Source organism: Olea europaea, unplaced genomic scaffold (assembly GCF_002742605.1).
Source record: "Olea europaea var. sylvestris unplaced genomic scaffold, O_europaea_v1 scaffold1867, whole genome shotgun sequence".
In the NCBI taxonomy this organism is placed as follows: Eukaryota; Viridiplantae; Streptophyta; class Magnoliopsida; order Lamiales; family Oleaceae; genus Olea; species Olea europaea.
The window spans coordinates 12,614-34,166 of NW_019236460.1; the positions used below are offsets into that span (position 1 = coordinate 12,614).

Consider the following 21,553-nt stretch of genomic DNA (forward strand, 5'->3'; position numbering starts at 1 on the left):
ATGTTCTTCGCCTTTTAAACTTAAAAATTATAAAAATTGAAAAGTATTGTTTTTAATGCTGGGGCATGTTCAGGGTACCTGCTTCAGAAAGACTAGAGGGTGAAAGTGTTGGGTATGTGCCGTCCATCTGTTATAGAAGATAAGGTGGGGTTAATAGAAGATGAAAAAATATATAAACTGGTATATAGACTCTATAGTATCTGTATCTCTTTCAAAATAGAATGGACAACCCTTTTAATGCTTGTTTTGAATTTTTCCATACTAAAGTGTAAAAGTAGAAGATAACAGGCAAGCTGGTAAATATATCGTGAACAAACACAATTTGCGAGGCGTGGGGCTTGGTCTTTAGATGCTATGTTAGAGGTTTGTATAACAGATGGAAGCACCTATTTTGATAACTATTGGTTGTTAATTTGGTCTTCTTATTAGGGATGGGTTATCTGTCTCTGTGGTGAGATTACTTAAACTGATACCTTGTTAGTTTTTACTGCTGGTTTTCTCATTTAATCACCCTGTTCAAATGGTGGCATTAATTACATGGACTAAAAGAACTTTAAGTAGTATTCAGATGTGGGAGCTAAAGCAATACAAGTTCTTTATTTCCCACCCTTTCATTTAATTTCTTCATCATCTTTATTCAATGAAAAAAAGCTCTTCCATCAAACTTCTAACTTGTATAATCTTACCCTGCAGAGAAGTATCCCCGCATCTTTTCTAAAGGATCTCTTTTCGGGAGGTAAGCCATACTGCAGTGCATATTTTTTCATTTCTTTCAGTCTCTGTTTATTTATTGCAAACTCGTTTTAGTATTTCTGATAGTGAAAATAAATTGCAGGTTTCCATACTTTTTAACCTGTCTTGCAATATCAGTCATTGCTTTGTTTGCGTCAGTTATCTCTTGCTGGCTTCCAGTATGCATCTCTTCCTAATTCTCCTCGTTTCTTGCAACACATGGTCCAAATTTTATCCCTCTTTTGGAAGAGTTCACGACCCCAACAAGTCAGAAGAAATAGATGTTTTGGATTCTGAGCTTCTACCTTCCAAGTGGAGCCTCCTAAAGATTTGGCCCTTAATGTCTTCTATCATTGTTTATTGTCTTCTATCATTGTATATTGCATTTTTCAAATGCATGATATGGCCTACAGTGAGGTAATTTTGTCATTAATGTTTTTTATCATGCTAACTTGTACTCAAAAATATTTTATTTTTTATCTTAGTTGAGTTAGAATTGGATTTGTGTAATTGTTATAGGTGCTGGTAATCAAATAAATGAAAAGATTTTTAAAAATTAAATTAAGATTTACGGTGTGCAAGAGCACGCTGTAAATGCTAACAGGTTCACCTTTCATGACCTGCGACTACAAGCCGTTTAAAGTATAAACTCACATTTACGACGTGCAGGCACATGCCATCAAAAAAAAAAAAAAAAACTCGCATTTACGGTGTGCAGCACGTCGTAAAAAATCAAATAACTAATAGCAGTGTTCGTAAACGGCGTATATTGCACGCCGTAAAAAGTGGACACTTTTTACGGCATTGCTTTATAATTACGACGTGTGGCCGCACACCGTAAAGGTGTTTTTACGGCGTTCAATACACGCCTTAAAAAGTCCTTTTTGTTGTAGTGATTCAAGCAGGAAACAATGGACAAATTTTAGTTTTAGTAATGAAATTACCACATTTCATGTATGAAACTTCGTATCTGGAACTGGTATAGTGGATAATCTTAGATCTCAATGCAAAAATATTAGTACCCATCGTAAGCCTTTTGTTTGAAACATACAGAGAACTTGAAATTCGACAAGTAGGTGTTGCTTTCATAGGAGAAGATAAAGTCCAAAGCAAAATTTGCTGTAACATGAAACTCTGAAAGTTTTAATTCAAATATGAAGTCGATGGAGAAGGTGATGATTGAGGGACGCCATGGACCTTAGTGGTTGTGTAACATGACAGCTAAGCCTTCGGAAATGGTGGGAGATGGAAGTGGTGTGTGTTAGGAGGATTATATTTAATGAGTATTTGAATTAACTAGTTGTAAGCACATCTTATGTAATGAATGAATGATATATGTGATATTTTTGAAATTTCAATAGAGTTTTGGAAAATAGTTAAAAGTAATTGATATTATTAAAGGAAAATTACAGTTGTTAAAATGAATAATTAAAGTTGTTAAAATGAATATAAATGAATAACTTTTTTTTGATAAAATCATGANAGGAAAATTACAGTTGTTAAAATGAATAATTAAAGTTGTTAAAATGAATATAAATGAATAACTTTTTTTTGATAAAATCATGAATATAATGTGAAAATGTTGAATAAAATGAAATGTAATATTTTGATTACAATAACTCTTCTTTGTAGATAATTTTTTTGTCGACATCTCATCTCATCGCTTTTCTTCTTTTTATTTTTTGCTTTTACAAAACTTTTGTTGTTTGCATTAAATTTGTGCGATAAAGTGCGAACATATGGTTGCCCATGAGAGTTAATACATGTTTAGGAAGATATATTCCAATAGTAGGCACTGTTTTTTGCGTCTTGTTAATGGTCATTGCAAAGCTTTTATATATATATTGAAAATTATTTTCTCTTGAATTTTTATTGTTATTTGTTTATATTTTGAACTCAATTTATTATTTATTCTATTTTATTTTTGTAGTGAGAAAAAAATATTGTAAGATTAATAAACTTTAAAATGTATATATTACTTAATAATATATCAGCACGAAATATTTCTATTTTTTATTGAATAATCAAATTTCATTGAATAAAAAGTCATAAAACATTTTTTCAAAATTTCAAATCAAACATCTTTTATTATTATTTTTTCTTTTTTTGAGAAATAAGTTTTCAAAATGACAAACTAAATGTATTTTAACAATATTAAAAAGGATCCTCAAATTAAAAACTGAAAATGTACTCAAAATTCAAAATTGAAACTGAAACACAAATCAAATGGCCTTTAGATTTCAAATGCTTGTTGCCAAAATGGTCTTTTTATTTTTTATTTTTATAGTTGAAATTAAAATAATAGTATATCTCAGGAAAACATTATGCGATTAGTTCACATAATAAGACATTACAACACCTTTTTATTTTATTCATTTTCAACAAAAAGATTTGGGAAGAAATTAGTCAACCTCAAATTTATTGAGAAAGAGACTCCTCTAAAAATGAAAGTTTATTGATTTAATTTATTTAATATTAGAACAATTAATTTTTTTTTTCAAAAAAAATTCAATTAAACACTTAAAGTAGTTATTAATTAATTTAATTTTTTAAAATAAGTTTACAAACTACAAAAAACATAATTTACAAAGTATCTTTCGAAGTTGAATTATATTAGCGACCAAACCAATTCAATGACCGAAAATGAAAATTTCGTTATTTTAATAACATATTTTTCTCTAAAGAAGAAAGACCTTCAAAACTTAATAAAAGTAAACTATAATGCATTTATCATTAATCACTTGTTTCTGGAAAAAATTCTCCTCTTTAATATCTAATAAAAAAAATTCATTTTTTAAATAAATTTGAAGATGTTACCGATTTCTTTCTAATTCCTAAGGGAGACATATGAATGGAAATTGCAAATATGTTAATGAAAATAACTCCTAATTTTTGGGTCTTTAAAATCAGCAATAATCCTCTCTATTTTCACGTAACCGTTACTTCACATTCTAAGTGCATCCTTTACAATTCAAATGTAATTTGACGTGATTATAGATAGACGAGCATTGATTTTTAAGTGATTAAAATTTAATTTGATTAACAAGTAATTTTAAATACTTCAAATAAAAGAATAGGATTAATATTTTTCATTTTATTCCTAAGGGAGACATATGAATGGAAATTGCAAATATGTTAATGAAAATAACTCCTAATTTTTGGGTCTTTAAAATCAGCAATAATCCTCTCTATTTTCACGTAACCGTTACTTCACATTCTAAGTGCATCCTTTACAATTCAAATGTAATTTGACGTGATTATAGATAGACGAGCGTTGATTTTTAAGTGATTAAAATTTAATTTGATTAACAAGTAATTTTAAATACTTCAAATAAAAGAATAGGATTAATATTTTTCATTTTATACTTAATGAATACAACATGAAGTTGAATTATAATTAATTCATGGAGTTGTATTAACCATTATGGTGCATTCATAATTAAGGGTATTGCTGTGATAAAATTGGTATTCAAAAGTTTCTGGTCAATACCCATTTTTAATTATTATAGATATTATGATTCATAATTATTTATAAATATAAAGACGTGTTTTTCGTTAAGTACTTTTGTTAAGTAGGTTAAAAATTAATTACGTTAAAAAGAGGAAATATTTTGAATTTTTTTTGAAAAAAGGAGGTATGCAAAATAAGCAACTTTTTTCATCTCTCAAGAAAATCGAACATGCTCGACTATTTTTGAAATAAATAATAGTTAATGATTATAGTAGTCATATTACGTGACATTTTAAACATAATTTTAATAATTTTAAAAAAATAATTATTAGTAATTTTATGTAGCATTGCGGTCGGATCGAAATGCACAAACCAATCAGATTAATGTCGACACATCTCAATTAATCAAAGTCGCATTTACGAAAAGCAGAGCACGGCGACTCTTATCAATTTCCCAAGTATAAGGCCCCTCCGCCTCGACGGGTTCTCTCCCTTCCATTTCTTCAAACCCTATCGAATTAGGGTTCGCTAGATCTCGTATTTTTTTCTCCTTTAATTTTCATTTTCCTCACCGAATTTCTCAATTTTTATACTAGGGTTGAGAAATTTCAGTTTCGGTTTCAGTTTAGTTTACAATGATGCAACAACCCGGAGGAGCTGTCCCGCCGCAAATGGCAATGGATCAGCAACATCAGCACCAGCAACACCAGTACCCGCCTCAGCAATGGATGATGATGCCGCCGCAAGCTCCTCAACCCTGGGCGCAACAACTACCATTCCAACAGCAGCAGCAGTACGGTGCCGCGCCAGCAAACGTTTCTGCTCCTGCAGTGGCATCTGGTGGATCCGACGAGCTTCGGTCGCTGTGGATCGGGGACCTTCAATACTGGATGGACGAGAATTATCTCACCACTTGCTTCTACCATACTGGCGAGGTATATATTTTTTGATAAAAAGGCATATAATTTTATGAAGTGTGGCTGAATTTTGCGTTTCTTATATATTTTTTTTCTCAAGGTTGGAATTTTTTGATCAATTTATGCAGTTTGTTGTGAATCCTTTTCTAACTCTTAGTTGTATGAATGGAAAGAAAATATTTTCCTTATTGAATAACTTGGATAAATAATGGATCTTATTTGGCAAAGTTTTGGTAAATCAAGAAAAATATTTACTTCGTTGTCTATGGAAAACTGTTTTGTTTCGTACACTCTTTACATGTTATATAATTGACCATCAAAAATCAAGGAGGAAAAAGTTTTCCCTTTTTGGGGTGGGAGCAGGGTGATTTGACATTTAGCGTTATGAATTTTAATATTCTATCCCTTGTTTAAACAATTTAGTTGTTTATCTATTGTGGTTTATCTGTTGTTCTGTGATCACCAACTGTCGCCTTCTATCTCCAGCTCGTATCTGCAAAGGTAATCCGTAACAAGCAAACTGGTCAGTCTGAGCATTACGGGTTTCTGGAATTCAGAACTCATGCTGCTGCTGAAAATATTTTACAAACCTACAATGGCGCGCTGATGCCAAATGCTGAGCAAACTTTCCGACTGAATTGGGCTTCTCCTGGCGCTGGTCAAAGGCGCACAGATGATACTCCTGACTACACTATATTTGTTGGAGATTTAGCTCCTGACGTTACAGATTATCTCTTACAAGAGACATTTTCTAGCATGTACTCATCAGTCAAGGGTGCAAAAGTTGTTACTGATAGGAACACTGGACGTTCCAAGGGTTATGGATTCGTTAAATTTGGGGATGAGGGTGAACAACAGCGGGCCATGAACGAAATGAATGGTGTTCTCTGTTCAACTAGGCCCATGAGAATTGGCCCTGCTGCTAATAGAACACCAATGACTACTGCTACTACTCAGAAAGGTATGTTTTTCGGTAGTTCCTCCCACATCCATAGGCAATAATTTATGTTGATCCACCTCTTCAATTTGCTTGTTTTATATTTTCAAACTGTGTGGTGCATGCTGTAGAAAATTCCAAAACACGGGTTGGTGAAGCTGTTACCCCGTCCTTGATGTGCTTCTGGAGTTTATTTGTGGCGTCCTTTAAATTTTATCAGTCTTGTAGATATGGTCTTGAAGATAAACCAGAATTTACCAAGTCATTTCCTTCCAGTACTTTTTCTAAACTTGGGCGTTGTGGTTCTGTTGAGACGTGAAAAAAACTTATAAAACTCATGTTGTCTCACAGCAGGAAACAAAGAGGCTCTCATTTACGGGGGCCTGGAACTGATTTCAGCTGAAATGATTCCCCTTTAATGCGTGGCCTCCTTTTAGGTCAGTTAACTTGTTTTGGCGATAAGATTCCTTTTTATCTTTTCTTTGTAGCGTTTCTTATGCTGCGATTCACTTAATTCCAGTTCCGTATTCTTTAAATTACAAGTCAATGAAATTAAATTTCATTTTCTTTGGAAATTGAGTTCCATTGCCTCTAGTTTTCTTGTTGATGTTAGTCCACTACTGCGGGCCCGTTTCATCAATTTCCTCATGGAATTTTTTTATTAATTTCCAAAAGCCTTTCTAGCAGACCTCTTCAAAATTTAACTTTTGGAATGGACATAGATGACTGTATTTATGAAGTCAATAGACAGTTTTGAGATGTGGCTTTGGTTTTGCATTTCCCCGAAGTCAAGCAGCTTTCTTTTCTTGCCTTCTTTTTAATAGCCTGTAAGAGTTTTTAAAGAAACGTTTTCTTGAACGAATTTATAAGTATTTCTTTTAGTATATTCATTACTTGATAAGCTTTCTTTTCAATTATATAACTATATTGATCTAGGGCTTAAGGGGAAGTGTTATTAAGGTGTTGACATTAAGATCTTTTACAGCTTTCTAACACGTTTGAGAACTTAAGAGTATTCCGATTTCTTGTTAGAATGATTTCCAAATATTAGAAGTGGCCTTTTAGGTTAGCAATACGTGGTTAGTTAAGTTCTTATCTGATACTATTCAGTTTAAATAGCTATTCTTTGTCAATAATCATGGAGCCTCTAGGAAAAATTGTGCTACATAAGTCGGACGTATCTTGCTTCTCTCCCAAGTTCCATTCTCTGCCTGTTGGTCGTTTAGGTGGTGCACGTTCTGAAGTTGTTGCAAGTTCCCCTTGCTCTCTATGAAAGTAAAATCGAATACAAAACCTTTATGTTGGCTTTTCCAATTCATTCATAAATCCTTCCCATCCGTGTCTGGGTACAGTTTCCTGGTGGAAGGGCGATAACCTCATCTAATCCCTTTGGCTAATGAAACCAGCAATGCAATCAAGTAGGGAAAGAAGGAACTCATTCCACCGGGCACTTGTATTGCTGAGATTGCTTAATTGGAGCCAACTACATGCAAATGAACTAATTCTTTGGCAGGACAACTTGTCATGATGTTTATCCAGCACATCACTAGTAAGATCATCTTCATAAAAGGCTCTATAAAGCCTGTGCTGAACGGCATTTTCTCTTCCCTAATATCTAATACACAATTCCGTCTATAGCCTAACTCCTCAACCATCGTATGGGAGCAAGCAATAAGTGGTCCTAGTCATGCGACCAGCATTTCCTTTCTTCACTGGATGAGTTGAAGCTTCTAAAAATCTACTCTTTGCTTTCATACTTTAGTATTTTACTGCCTTTTCTCCTTCTAAAGCAGTTTTCTATCAGTAGGAGAGCTCTCCACTACTATCATAGTTATCAAGTCATTTGTGCAATTGGCTTGTTGGTTGGCTTAATAACAGAAGAACTGTAGAAGCGCTTGTAGCCAAAAGTTGTCTTAATACCTTTTCTCTTCCTCTACCCTTTATTCCATCTATCCTCTATCTGGATCTGGATGATCCCACATTAAAAGGCCTTCTCAAGGACTTAGTCTGAACATCATCTATTGGGATGGAAAAAGCCCATAATTATGTGTTGTACATGAAAGAAAAACAACCTGATAGCCTCATGAGGATTGGGAGAAGTCAATACTACAATCCATGAGAACAACATAAATGAACTATCAGTCTTAGCCAAGAACCAAGAATGACTACAGTGGAAGCTGTCTACTACTAAAGAAATAATGTTGATAGTCACGCAAATCAACACTTCTGTTGTGTTACTGCAGCCTTGTTCAATCATGCCCACAGCCGAATGAGTGAGAAATCAGCTTTGTGATTTGACTTCTTATTTATTCAAGGTCACGAGAAAGATACTTTTTTGCTTCTGGCTCTTGATCAAAAGAAAATTTGTTGACTTCCTCCGTAACGAACATCTCATTTTGGGTCGGCAAATCACCAAGTCAACTTGTCATCTATTTTCTTTGATCGTGTTTGATCACAAAGCGGATTCATGCAGCCAGTTGCCTATTGGTGTGATTCTAAGAGTTCATGGTAATCTGAAGTAAAGTGCTGATTCACATGACATTTTCAAAACTTAAGAATTTTCCAAGTGAGGGAACATATAATATGTCTAAGGACATATTTCTGACTACTTGACACTGGAAACTTTGACGAGACTCTCTTTTCAAGGTACTGAAGGTTGTGCTGGTGGCCCATAATGAAGGACGGGGCTCCAGATTTTGCATAGAAAATAGTTATGTTTCTAATTTAATCAATGCATGTATAAAGAAAATTCAATGTCATTTCTTTAGGAGAAAATGTGAAAGTTGTCTTGAACGTTTTGAAGTACAATCTTCAAATTCTTCCCAGACAGGAACAATTAATTTTGCTGATACTTATCCCATAAGAAATAATGTCTTGGTCCATAAATGCAATGGAATTGATAAATATATGGATCTCTTTATATATTATAAAAATGTCAATTAACATGTGCCACTGTCATTTTACACTGGTGCAGTCATAATAGCTGCTGTTGGGAGCCCTATGCAAGTGTCTTATTAATTAGATATCATGAATTTTGTGATCCTCTACACCTTTTTGGACCATGGTGGGAGCATAATTTCAGGCAATGGTGTCATGTCCGTATGTTGTATCCAGTAATCTAAGGTGAAAAGAATCTGTTGCTATAGGAGTGCATTTTTGGAGAACATCACTAGAGGCCTTATACGCTGTCACAGAAAAAAAAGTAATAAAATAAAATAAAAAAGAAAGGAAAAAAATGAAGAAGAGACTTATGGTGTATGGTTTGCATGCTTGCAATATTATAGGATATTTGGCTTTGGTGGTTATTGAAATCTTAGACGTGCAATACAATTCGACTATGCAATGTTGTCCTCCATGTTATTGTTCAATCATATTCGAGGTCAGCACTTTCTCTATTAAATTCTTTGACATTCTTGCTCTGTTGTGATTTTAAAGCGGTCACATTTCTTTCTTGGTTGAGAGAATTTATTAAAATGTATGTTTTTATTATGCACATGTAACAAGAGGATTTTGGACCATTTTCCTTTTCTGAGGTAGGTGACACTACCTTATGCTTGCTGATCAAAGTTCCTCATTTTTTTAATTTTTTTTTTGGTGGGGATGTCGGCACTGATCATTTACTTCTGTGAAATGCGATGCCCCCTGGCTAAGGTGACCAGATACATATACAACAATTGGTGCTTTCACATCGCTATTAGGGTTCTATCTGGCGTGTGGTTTCTTATCGATTCCTTAGAGATATCATTATTGTTTATTCCAGCCTTCTTCATATTCATATATCATTTGCAGCTTCCTTCCAGAATATTCAAGGAAATCAGGGCGACAGTGACCCGAGTAACACCACAGTGCGTAGTTTTTTTTTTTTTTTTAATATTTGAATATATATTTTCTCACCTTTATAGTAGTGACCTTTTAATTCATGTCACAAGTGCAGATATTTGTTGGTGGTCTAGACCCCAATGTTACGGACGACCATTTGAAGCAAGTCTTTTCCCCGTATGGTGAACTGGTCCATGTAAAAATACCATTAGGAAAGCGTTGTGGGTTTGTCCAGTTTGCTAATCGGTAAGCATGCACTTGCCTGTGGTGTAATATAGTCTTGCAAGTTTTGTGGTTTGACTGTATATTTATTCTTTGCCATGTTGTGCTCCAGGCCATCTGCTGAACAAGCTCTATCAAGCTTGAATGGTACCCAATTAGGTGGGCAAAGTATTCGCCTTTCATGGGGACGTAGTCCTTCAAACAGACAGGTTTGGGTCATAACTATACTTTGTAGTTCTAGCTTACCGTTTGTGTAACTTGAATTCTGATTTCAATTTTGTCTCAGTCGGATCAGACCCAATTGGGTGGTGGTTCATATTATGGTTACACACAAGGGGGGTACGAAGCATACGGTAGCTATGCTCCACCTCAAGATCCAAACATGTACTATGGAGGCGCAGGATATGCAAATTATCAACAGCCACAGCAGGTATTCTTCCATCACTATTTTACTTTGTTCTCTACGCAGTGTTTACAATCACTTGATTTGTCACATACAAATCGATAGATTAAAATATCAACATGATATCTAAAATCGTGGTTAATTCAAATGAACGTGATTACTCCCTGTGGTAAATTCTGATACCTGTAGTTTCCGTGGGCACTGGGCAGGATTGAGATTTTCATTGGCTTAGTGGTGGCTTGATCTCCTGAGAAGCTATATATTCTTTTCTTAAACGAAGGGTGGATATGATTTTATTTTATTTTTGCTGGTAGAAAGTGTGACCGTTTGTCCCTAGCATATTTGACACTGATATCTTGTTTCTGGATTGAATTCTTTGCTCATAAGTAGTGAATGGATCACTTTTGCCTTGTTTCTTCGCTCTTTTAATGTCATTGTGCTGGAGGATTCTGATTACATGTTGTAATTTTTTCAGTGATCTGCTGAGCGTATGAATTCTTGGAGCTGTGCGAATTACCTTGGATGTGTCCATGTTTAGCTTCATCGATTTATACAAACTGGTTGATAATTTTACTGAGTTTGGTTTCTGTACTAGACGATACGTGTTCTTCCATATTACTGTGGATTCTGTTTATTTTTTCCAGTTTTAGCTTTCGAAGGTTTTTGAGTATTGAATTTTGATTGCATATTACCTTGTGCACTTCAAGGTTGACCCTTATACAAAACCGGGAATGCTCCGTGGCTTCGGACGATGGTTATAGGGCTTGTTTGACGAGAGTTAAAATTTCAAAAGTTGCTTCTGATTATGAAGTTGTTTTTGGACTGACTTAGATAATTTTAGATAGTGTTTAGTCCGACTGGAAGAATTTCCAGAAGAAGCTGATTAAAGTAGTTTTTTCAGATTTCTCTGTTGCAAGAACAAAAACTAAAAACAGATTCTATACTCTCAATTCGGATTGTGAGGACAAGTGGTTATGAATCACCATTCGAGTTTTAATGCAATGATATGTAAAACTACGAGGCTTTGGCTAGTTCACTCAATTAAAACTCGATTTTTATGTTATTTTCTTAGTTTTTTTCAAGTGATTGTTAATAGTGATTGAAGCTTCTCTTTGAAAAATCAATTTTTAAAAGTATGTTTCAAGAGATCATTCAAATTAATATGTTAAAATGGAGTGCGTCTCTTATAATTAAGTGCATTTAAATTATTTAAATTATCAATACTTCATATGTTAGATCCTACTAGATACTATATACAAAGAAAATAGAGAGATGATATAACAATTTGGGGGAAATCGGTGAAAATTAAAGATAGGAAAAAATAATAAATATATGTATTGAGATTAGTATTTAAAATTTTTACTCTCTAAATTGCAAAATATATTATAGAAGTCTCTTATAAGATGTTCTTATTCCTCTCAAAATATAAAAAAATGTACAAATTTCGTAAATATTAAGGGTGATTTTGATTGCTATAATGAGCGATGTGTACAGGGTTCGGGCACATATTCATCGAGGCATGTTAATTTATGATCACTAGCGAGAAAGATGGGAGCACGAATGACGTAGCTTATGTGCTTTATTATTTATTTATTTTATTTTTATCGTGGCTATCTAGATTGTATGGAAAGAAAATAAATTTCAAGCAATCAAATTACTTAGAATTTATTTGTATGATTAAGGGTGATTTTGATTGCTATAATGAGCGATGTGTACAGGGTTCGGGCACATATTCATCGAGGCATGTTAATTTATGATCACTAGCGAGAAAGATGGGAGCACGAATGACGTAGCTTATGTGCTTTATTATTTATTTATTTTATTTTTATCGTGGCTATCTAGATTGTATGGAAAGAAAATAAATTTCAAGCAATCAAATTACTTAGAATTTATTTGTATGAAAATTATCAATTAAATGTGTGTTGACTGATTTAATTTTCAACCCAAAAAAGTATTATATTTGTTCATTTTTCATTGATCACACGTTTTAGACTTAATTGTATAACTAAATATTATATTTGTTCACTATTAAGGGGAGAATGCCAGTACAAAATGTATATATAGCATTATTCTAACAATTATTGTATGAATTTACAAGTTGGCATTTACCATTGTCAACATCCCACACTTTCTTGAGCTTTCACATTTATTTTTCCTTCACTATACCTCAAGCACGATAATTTTGTGTGTCCAATCACAAACGATAAAGATGCAAATGATATTTATGTGACAAGAATGTTCTAATACCATGAGATATCTCGTACTGTGAGAATATTGCAAGATGGAAAAAGATGTTAACGGTTGTAGTTTTTGCGTAACTAACTAATTTTTGACGTGTTATTTTTAAGTTTTAAATTCATTTGAAATGAATAAATATTTATTTATTTGTTTTATAAAAAGTAATATGTCACGACAAAAGAAAAGTTCAGTTAGTAGACGTGGCATAACTAAAGAGGCCGATAGCTTTTTTTTTTTTTTGATAACCCAGGTGTCCCAGCTTCGTCGGACTAAATCCTGGACCCCTAGCCCTCGGCCCCTCAGTGACTAGTGGAGGTAAATCGCGGCATATGCCCAAGTTGACCAGGGTCCGTGCATCCTTTATACTCCTGACCCCAAGGGAGCCTTCCTCCATGATTATTACATCACCAAACTGCTCCAATTAAGAATGGTTATTACATCACTTAGCTGCTCCAACCAGGAATCGAACTCCCCACGCTGAGGTTGCGAGCCCCGGAATGCCCGTCCTTTGCCAACTTGGATGTGCCCCGGGGGCTAAGAGGCCGATAGCTTGTTTTTATATGAGGTGCATAAAGAAAATATTTTTCTTGTTTTCGAAAAATAGAGATCACACGATTAAAGTTGAAAATTATCTTTTATGAAAAAAATTGTCAATCAAACACTCAAAATGTAAAAATTTTGATAAAAATGATATTTTTCATGAAAAATAAAATCAATAAAACGTTCTAAGGCACCGTTTGATTCAACAAAATTTTCCCTAGAAAATGAAATTTGGATTCCAACTTCCACAAAAGGGTGTTTGATAGCTTATATTTACCATGAAATTGAATTTCTTATATTTCTTGGAAATTCCACTTTTCCTTGTTTTCAAGATACGATGAGAATTCAAATTCTAGTCTACTGCAGTATTTTATTTTGTTTTTTCTTTTTTTCCTCCTTTTTTTTGGCAATGGAAACCAATTTTAAAAATTATTGTAAGAAAAAATTTCTCTTTAATTGACAATTTTCATATAAAATGAAGCCAAATGAACACCAAAAAATAAATGATTTTCTTGATTTTTTTTTTTTTTTACAATAGAAACAAATTTCATTCTTAATACCAATAAAATATATCCCTTTAATTGACAATTTTCATGTAAAACAAAATCAAACGAAAAAAAATATATTTTTATTTTAACATTTTTCACGTGAAAAATTATACTAATCAAACACAATAATTTACAATTCACGGAAAAATAATTTTTAAACAATTCAATTTCCTAAAATTCATTTTCAATTCAATTCTATCTTTACAATCAAACAGACCTAATAGTTATCACAAATAAGCATAAAAATAAAATAAAATCTCATCTCATCTCATAATTTCAAATTTATTCTTACATTCCATTGGTTTATCTTCCACGATGGTAACGTAACGGAATCTTGAAATATGATTCGCCGAATCACTGTTGAACGAAACCCTCCCCAAATCGAGACAATCTTACCGGATAAAGCCTAGACCACTCACTGCATAATCCACTGAGAGAGTATTTTTTCTGAGTTTTTATCCCAGTTCCCAGAAAACAATAATCTGATGAAAAACATGGAACCAAAATCGATGATTGTTGTGTTAACGGTGCTTTTAATAGTAGCTACAGGAGCCGATTATGTTAGACCTCCGCCTCGTAAAACACTGCACTTTCCATGGAGCACTAAGGCTTCTTCTCATCCTCAACAGGTGAATCCTGTTTCTTGTTTCTCTTTTTTTACTTTTATTTATGAGTGGGCTCTCTTGAAATTTGAATTATTAGTACTTTCTCCGGTTTTGAATTGATTATCTGATTGTGGGACGTCTTTATTCGTTGAAATAGAAGGGGTTAATTGTTCCTCGATTGAACTGGGACTATTATTCATTAGACTAAGATTTCTTCATACTGTTTAGTTACATCATCAGTCACCCGATTAAACTGTTGGGAAAATTGGTGATTTGTGAGTAGACTTTTTTTAATCAATTAACATAAACAATTAGACAACACAAACATAATTCAACAATAATATAATATAAATTGAGAATAGAAATCAAGTTTTGGGAGTCACGTTGAGGACACTGTTCTAGAGTTGTGTTGCCTCTCCTTTGTGCGGATTTTTTTGGCACTACACGACTCCAAGATAAAATCCATGTGGCTTTCCTTCTATTGGCATGACCATAGGGAGATAAGTGAACAACCTTCTCATCTAGTTGCCAAAATAGTATAGTATAAATTTGTGGAGAATATTTATGGATTCAATCATCTCAAGTTGTGTTTCCAATTGTATCTCAAAAATTGCGATTTTCATGTTATGTCCCCCCCTCTTTATAGTGTACAATTTAAACCTCCACACTAATGAAAATTAAATCAATTTATAACCTCCATTGAAATATTTAAGTGTATGTTATATTATAAATTAAGATTTTAATTAAACCAAAATTGAAAATAAAAATATAATAATTTTGAAAGTTAAAACTGAATATAATTTCTAACAATTCCCCACAAGTTTTAATCTTTCAAAATAAAGAAATATATATTATAAAGTGGCAACGTTATACTGTGTAATAGGTGTAGGTGTCTTTTGGATTTGAACCTTACTTAGTAATAACAATTTCTATTTGAGGGAACCATAATGGACTAAGTCTCGAATTAGATCCCCTTGGTCAAATTTTAATTGTTCCACACACTGTATCGATTTAGGTTTTAGTTCATAGCGGGTAACGCTTTTGATGGTTATGCACTCTAATCTTAATTCTAGTAAGAGTCTCTAGGGAATAGCCTAATCCCATAGCAACGGCCTCATGGCAACTCTTATATAGGTAATTCCTCAAAGGTTGCGTGTGACCCACACCTTAGGAGAATTCTCGGCTCGGTACTCATTCAGGATTAAACCCTTCCCTTTCTAATATCACATTTATTATTAGCACTATCACTATAGGGATGAGCACAATATAAGTAGTGTTATTATAAGTCACGCAGTACGGGTTGTTTCTACCATATTGAACTTTCTTTATGAGATCTCCAATCACAAAGGTTGGATTATTCCCGGAGGTGACTCCCCTAGGACTTCAGCCTATCCCCCTTGATGATTTATTATATCCATGTTGGACTATAATTTATTTATGTCCCTCTTGGACAATAAATTGGTGCCATTAATTTACAAATCTTATCCTCATGCATATTGCACATCTGCAAAGTCATCTAAGAATTTTTTTTCAAAATGTCAAGATCACATATATAATTATAATAAGATAAATGTCATACAATTGATGATATTGGCTTCTAGTAACATGTTTGGGGAGATGCATCCATTGAGTTCTTGCATTTCACCTGTAATCTTCAAATTCATTTTTTTGGCACTATTCAAGAGTTAGTTTACAATTAGGAAAAAGAAAATATAAGGTGTATTTATATTAAACACCTCCACATTCCAAAGATATCTATTGTTGTGGAGTTTCTTTGAAATTTTCCATGTCTGCAAATACTTCTAAACACTTTCACAAAATGTTAGTGTCACAATAAATAAGAACAATTTAGATAGATTTAAATAAAAGTATGACGTTTTGATATTCATCTAACTTCTTTTCAAGCATTGACCAAAGACAAGAAAACCCTATTAAATAGTTTAATACCCCCCACATTTCAAGGATATCCAACCTGAATTGAGTAAATATATGATCTTCAATATTATAATTTATCTCTTATACTAGAAGAATTGCATATCATAAGAGCGTTACATATAACTTTGAATGCAGATCAACTTCATTATAATCATGAATAATCATGGATATTTAGCATAAATAAATCCAAAATTTTTAATATCCCCTAACTTTTGAAATTTCTTTTCTAAGTAAGGTTTCCCTGTTTCCCCTAACTTTTGAAATTTCTTTACTGAGTAAGGTTTCCCTGTTAAATTTCCAAAGACTTAAAACAAATTTGAAAATAAGATTAATTAGCACTAAAAATATTGCTCCATTTATATGTGTGTGTGTGTGTATATATTTATTTATTTATGGAATTACCCCCATTAAATTATAGAATGCAATCTGTTGACTTTTATAATGACTAATCTTTACTTCTTCAGAATGTTATTTTTATTTCTCATCTCATCATTAGAATCTTTCAGCCTATGTACATGTACATAAATCTTCTAATGATGAATCTGATGCAAGGTCACTATGTTATTTTCTCTTACCTCATTCATCTCATAATGAAAGAATGAATTGATATAGGTTTCACTTATCAAAACTGCAAAAGAAGTCTTCATGGCTGTAAACCCATATAATCACCTGTAATTCTAAACTCACAGACAAGAATTTTATAGATGTGTTTTTCAATCATAGTAGTTATGTCGAAGGAGACATTTGCTAAGGATACCTTAAAGCCATGAAAATGATCCCAACTTTGAAAAGAAAATAAATTCAAAATTTTATAAATTCACAATTTTTTATTTTATTTATTTATTTGATAATGATCAAAAACATTTAATATGAGCTCAAATTAGCATTTCCATCCGTCTAAACTTTAATACGCAAACGATTTTTCGTATTCCAAAGTTGGTGTTGGATGGAAAAATCCTAGACTCAATAAACACATTCAAAAACAAATAACAAAATGACCAAAATTTTGAATCATAATCCATACTTCGAAAATGTCAATACAGCTTCTGGGAAACTCATCACATTTTCATGAAATGAGTATCAAATATGCAACAGAAGAATCAGTTGTTTTGACTTCCGAAACTAAGACAAATCAAGAAAACAGAGTGAACTTTCTAAAAAAAAACATGTCTCAAAATAACCTTTCTCATTCTAATTTGTATATTGGTTTTTTTTTTTTTTTTTTAATATCAAATGTGAAAACGAGGTTTAATAATTGTTCTAAACCAATAATATGCATAATAGAATTTTCTGCAATTTTTTATTTTACTTTTTAATTGTTGGATAACAAATTTGTAATTATTCACTCTCCAATATAAATTTATTTTAGTACAGTTAGTTACCAAGGGAGAAGTATTTGAAGGCTCTAGACACACTTCTTGAATGAAATTATTTTCACTATCTCTAAGTCCAATTAAATTTATTTTATAGACTATCATATTATTATTATTGATTAGGCAGGGCTAGTTACCAATTCACCCTCAATTTATTATACGAACACATACCTAAAATGGAATAGCATCATGGCCCTCCTAATTTAAAAATTTAGGTCGCTTACACCAAGGACAAATTATGGGAGTTCATTCCTAATTTTGTAAAGATGTCTTAGTGCCCAAATTTCTTAATTTAATTAAAAGAATAAGAAATTTTGCAGTGATTCATGATCATAAAACTAATAATATACACACAAATCACATAACAAGAATTGTTCTACGTACAAATCACCAACACGATTTTAGATTGTTGGAAAAATTGGTAATTTGTGTATAGACTTTTTTATCAATTAATATAAACAATTAGACAACACAAACATAATTTAACAATAATATAATATAATTTGAGAATAGAAATCAAGTTTTGGGAGTCACGTCGAGGACATTGTCTTAAAGTCGTATTGCCTTCCTTTCGTGCGGGTTTTTTCAACATTACAAGGCTCCAAGATAAAACTCATGTGGCTCTCCTAGTCTCCTTCTATGGACACGATCATAGGGAGATAAGTAAACAAGCTTCTCATATAGTTGCCAAAATAGTATGTTATAAATTTGTAGAGAATATTTTTGGATTCAATCATCTCAAGTTGTGTTTCTAATTGTATCTCAAAAATTGTGATTTTCATGTTGTGAAAATATTTAAGTGTATGTTATATTATAAATTAAATCAATTCATAACCTCCATTCAAATATTTAAGTATATGTTATATTATAAATTAAGATTTTAATTAAACCAAAACTAAAATATAATAATTTTGAAAGTAAAAACTTAATATAATTTCCAACATAAATGTGTCACTAATTTAATGATTGATTTCTTCGAGTTTGCCGTTACTGTAGAACTATTTTGCTCGTGGTTGAATCATGGTGTTGAATACTTTTCCCGTGGAGTCAAATTCTTCAAAATAGCAAACTTTCTAAGAGATTGTTGACATAAATGTTCCCCCAATTTCAGAATGGCTTCTGTTGATCTGTTGTGAAGATTACATAACTGGATTTTTTTTTTCTAACTCTTGAACTGGCAATTGAGTTCATGCAAGTGGCAATTGCAGGTTCACATCTCGTTGGCTGGAGATAAACACATGCGGATCACGTGGATCACCAGTGATAAATCTTCTCCTTCAATTGTTGAATATGGAACTTCACGGAAAAGCTACAACTCTATAGCTAAAGGCGAGAGTACTAGTTATAGATACTTTCTGTATAAGTCTGGAAAGATACACCATACTGTCATTGGGCCACTTGAACATGATACCATGTATTTCTACCGATGTGGGGGAAATGGTCCGGAGTTTCAGTTCAAAACCCCACCATCTCATTTTCCGGTTACCTTTGCAGTGGCTGGCGACTTAGGTCAGACTGGATGGACTAAGTCGACTATAAAACACATAAAGCAGTGCAAATATGATGTTCATGTGCTTCCTGGAGACCTCTCGTATGCTGATTACATGCAGCATAGGTGGGACACGTTTGGGGAGCTAGTGCAGCCACTTGCAAGTTCAAGACCCTGGATGGTCACGCAAGGGAACCATGAGAAGGAGGAGATACCAATCTTAAAGAAGGGGTTCGTATCCTATAATTCGAGATGGAAAATGCCATTTGACGAGAGTGGATCCAATTCAAATCTGTATTATTCATTTGAAGTTGCAGGAGTTCATATTATCATGCTTGGTTCTTATGCAGATTATGACGAGTACTCTGATCAATATAACTGGCTGAAGGTCAGTTGACACAATATTTTTCTTAACTGAATTTGTTTGTACTATTGAAATGTTTTTGCTTTATTTGATCAATTCATTATGTGTGCTTTAGCGAAACGAGTATGGCATCTACGTTTCTTGACCAGGAGTTGGGAAACTAATGCTGTAGGTATACTTAGGTGATCAAATAATAGGAGATGACTTTGTGTCATGGCCTGACTTCTAACTCTCCCAATGGAATTTATTTTTCACTCTTGCCAGTGCCTTCTGTTTCTCATATCCTAAGACCAGTCTTTCTCTATCTCGAGTCTTACAGATTATGTATTGCTATTTGAGCCCCTAAAGCTTAGTAACTGTCCACCTGAACGCTTAACTGTGCACCATTTGGTGCCAAAACGCTCGCCTATAAACGATGCTCATTCTCATCAAAGTTCCATCTTCCATATAGCGTGCTTTTCATTTATGTTCCAGACTGTCTAGATTGTTTGTTTGCATTTCCTCCGCTTAGCTTTCATTTCATACATCTTTTTTGGCAAATAAATATCCAAGTACTATAACCTCTTTCCCATCGTCAAATAGACTGTGTTCACCTATCATTGAATAAATAGTGTATAGAACTGGATCGTGAAAAGGGAGTAACATTTTACTATTATTGAAGCATGATTTTTAAGTTGATCTCTCGTGCTGATATTTCCGATTGTTTATGTAACTCCAAATTGTAGGCTGATCTTTCGAAGGTGGATCGTGAGAGGACACCATGGCTCCTAGCAGTGTTCCACGTGCCATGGTATAACAGCAATCATGCTCATCAAGGTGAAGGTGACGACATGATGGCATCCATGGAACCGTTACTTTATGCGGCTGGTGTGGATGTTGTGTTTGCTGGCCATGTCCATGCTTATGAGCGCTCGGTAAGGCATACTGGTGGTAGCTTCTATTATCTTTTTTAATCTGGTAGCTTCTATTATCTTTTTTAATCTCTGTGTACTTGACCTATTAACTTAATTGTGCGACAGAGACGTGTTTATAATGGTAAATTAGATGCTTGCGGACCCAATCACATAACAATTGGTGACGGAGGTAACCGGGAAGGTTTAGCACACAAGTAAGTCTTCCCATAGTAAGATCTGTGCATTACAAAGCTAAGCAGAAAAAAACTATAAACAGTTTACAAGTTACCGGCTTTATATTCTTCATTCTGCATTCTTTAACTATAAAATTATTATCAGGTACTTGAATCCCCAACCTGAATGGTCGGTCTTCCGTGAAGCAAGCTTTGGTCACGGCGAGTTCAGGGTAATGAACTCGACTCACGCATTTTGGAGCTGGCATAGGAATGATGATGATGAATCGGTGAGGTCTGACCAGGTCTGGATAACCTCTTTGGTTGGTTCGGGATGTCTTGCTGAAACGAGTCGTGAACCAAGGAACATGCTCATGGAACCTTAAAATTGGTGGGCTCGGGCATGTCTTCTTTTGTGTTACCAGGTGCAATCCTTTGGCATATGTAAATACTTGTCCTTTGTTGGAACAACCTAGTTTCTTTATGGATTATTAGCTCCAAACTGTTTCATAGACATGTCTACAATTGTAATATGGTAACCATACATGTTAATATCTTATCCATGTTCCATTCAAAAGAACTTAAATTAAAATACTTAATAGCATGGCGATATATTTATTCAAAACTTCTTCTTTGAGCATAGATTTCGATTCTTTATTTATTTTTTATTCGATGGTATCGAAAAGCTAATCTTTTGCTAGCCCATCTCCGTTGTCGAGTGAATGACTTTAGAATCATGTAGCAAAATGGAGAGTGACGCTTCACGACCTTCATTTTTGTCGACAGTTGTGGGAACATCGAACTTTTGTAGGGAAGAACATAAAGGAGGATGTCTAGTGGTAGGGCGTCTCCTCCTGTCAAATTCCCCACCTCGAAAATAGCGATGAGCCAGGATGAAGTACAGCTTCAAATTC

General features: G+C 33.4%; 2 protein-coding genes and 1 long non-coding RNA gene across 3 annotated transcripts; all 3 read left to right on the forward strand.

Moving 5' to 3' along the window:
- The first annotated feature begins 6 nt into the window (after nucleotides 1-6).
- Nucleotides 7-2,092, forward strand: LOC111378754. Its single transcript, XR_002699909.1, has 3 exons — nucleotides 7-736; nucleotides 836-1,149; nucleotides 1,786-2,092. It is a non-coding gene; the product is annotated as an uncharacterized LOC111378754 (long non-coding RNA).
- Nucleotides 2,093-4,594: 2,502 nt separating this feature from the next.
- LOC111378756 (polyadenylate-binding protein RBP45-like) lies at nucleotides 4,595-11,285 on the forward strand. The gene is made up of 8 exons (XM_023001992.1): nucleotides 4,595-4,720; nucleotides 4,808-5,118; nucleotides 5,587-6,061; nucleotides 9,827-9,882; nucleotides 9,972-10,102; nucleotides 10,191-10,287; nucleotides 10,365-10,508; nucleotides 10,957-11,285. Exons 2-8 carry the CDS (start codon nucleotides 4,819-4,821, stop codon nucleotides 10,957-10,959), a joined length of 1,206 nt encoding a protein of 401 aa, XP_022857760.1. The 5' UTR covers nucleotides 4,595-4,720; nucleotides 4,808-4,818; the 3' UTR covers nucleotides 10,960-11,285.
- A 2,788-nt stretch (nucleotides 11,286-14,073) lies between these two features.
- Nucleotides 14,074-21,279, forward strand: LOC111378755 (purple acid phosphatase 18-like). The gene is made up of 5 exons (XM_023001991.1): nucleotides 14,074-14,436; nucleotides 18,929-19,597; nucleotides 20,299-20,487; nucleotides 20,593-20,681; nucleotides 20,806-21,279. Exons 1-5 carry the CDS (start codon nucleotides 14,293-14,295, stop codon nucleotides 21,023-21,025), a joined length of 1,311 nt encoding a protein of 436 aa, XP_022857759.1. The 5' UTR covers nucleotides 14,074-14,292; the 3' UTR covers nucleotides 21,026-21,279.
- Nucleotides 21,280-21,553: the final 274 nt, after the last annotated feature.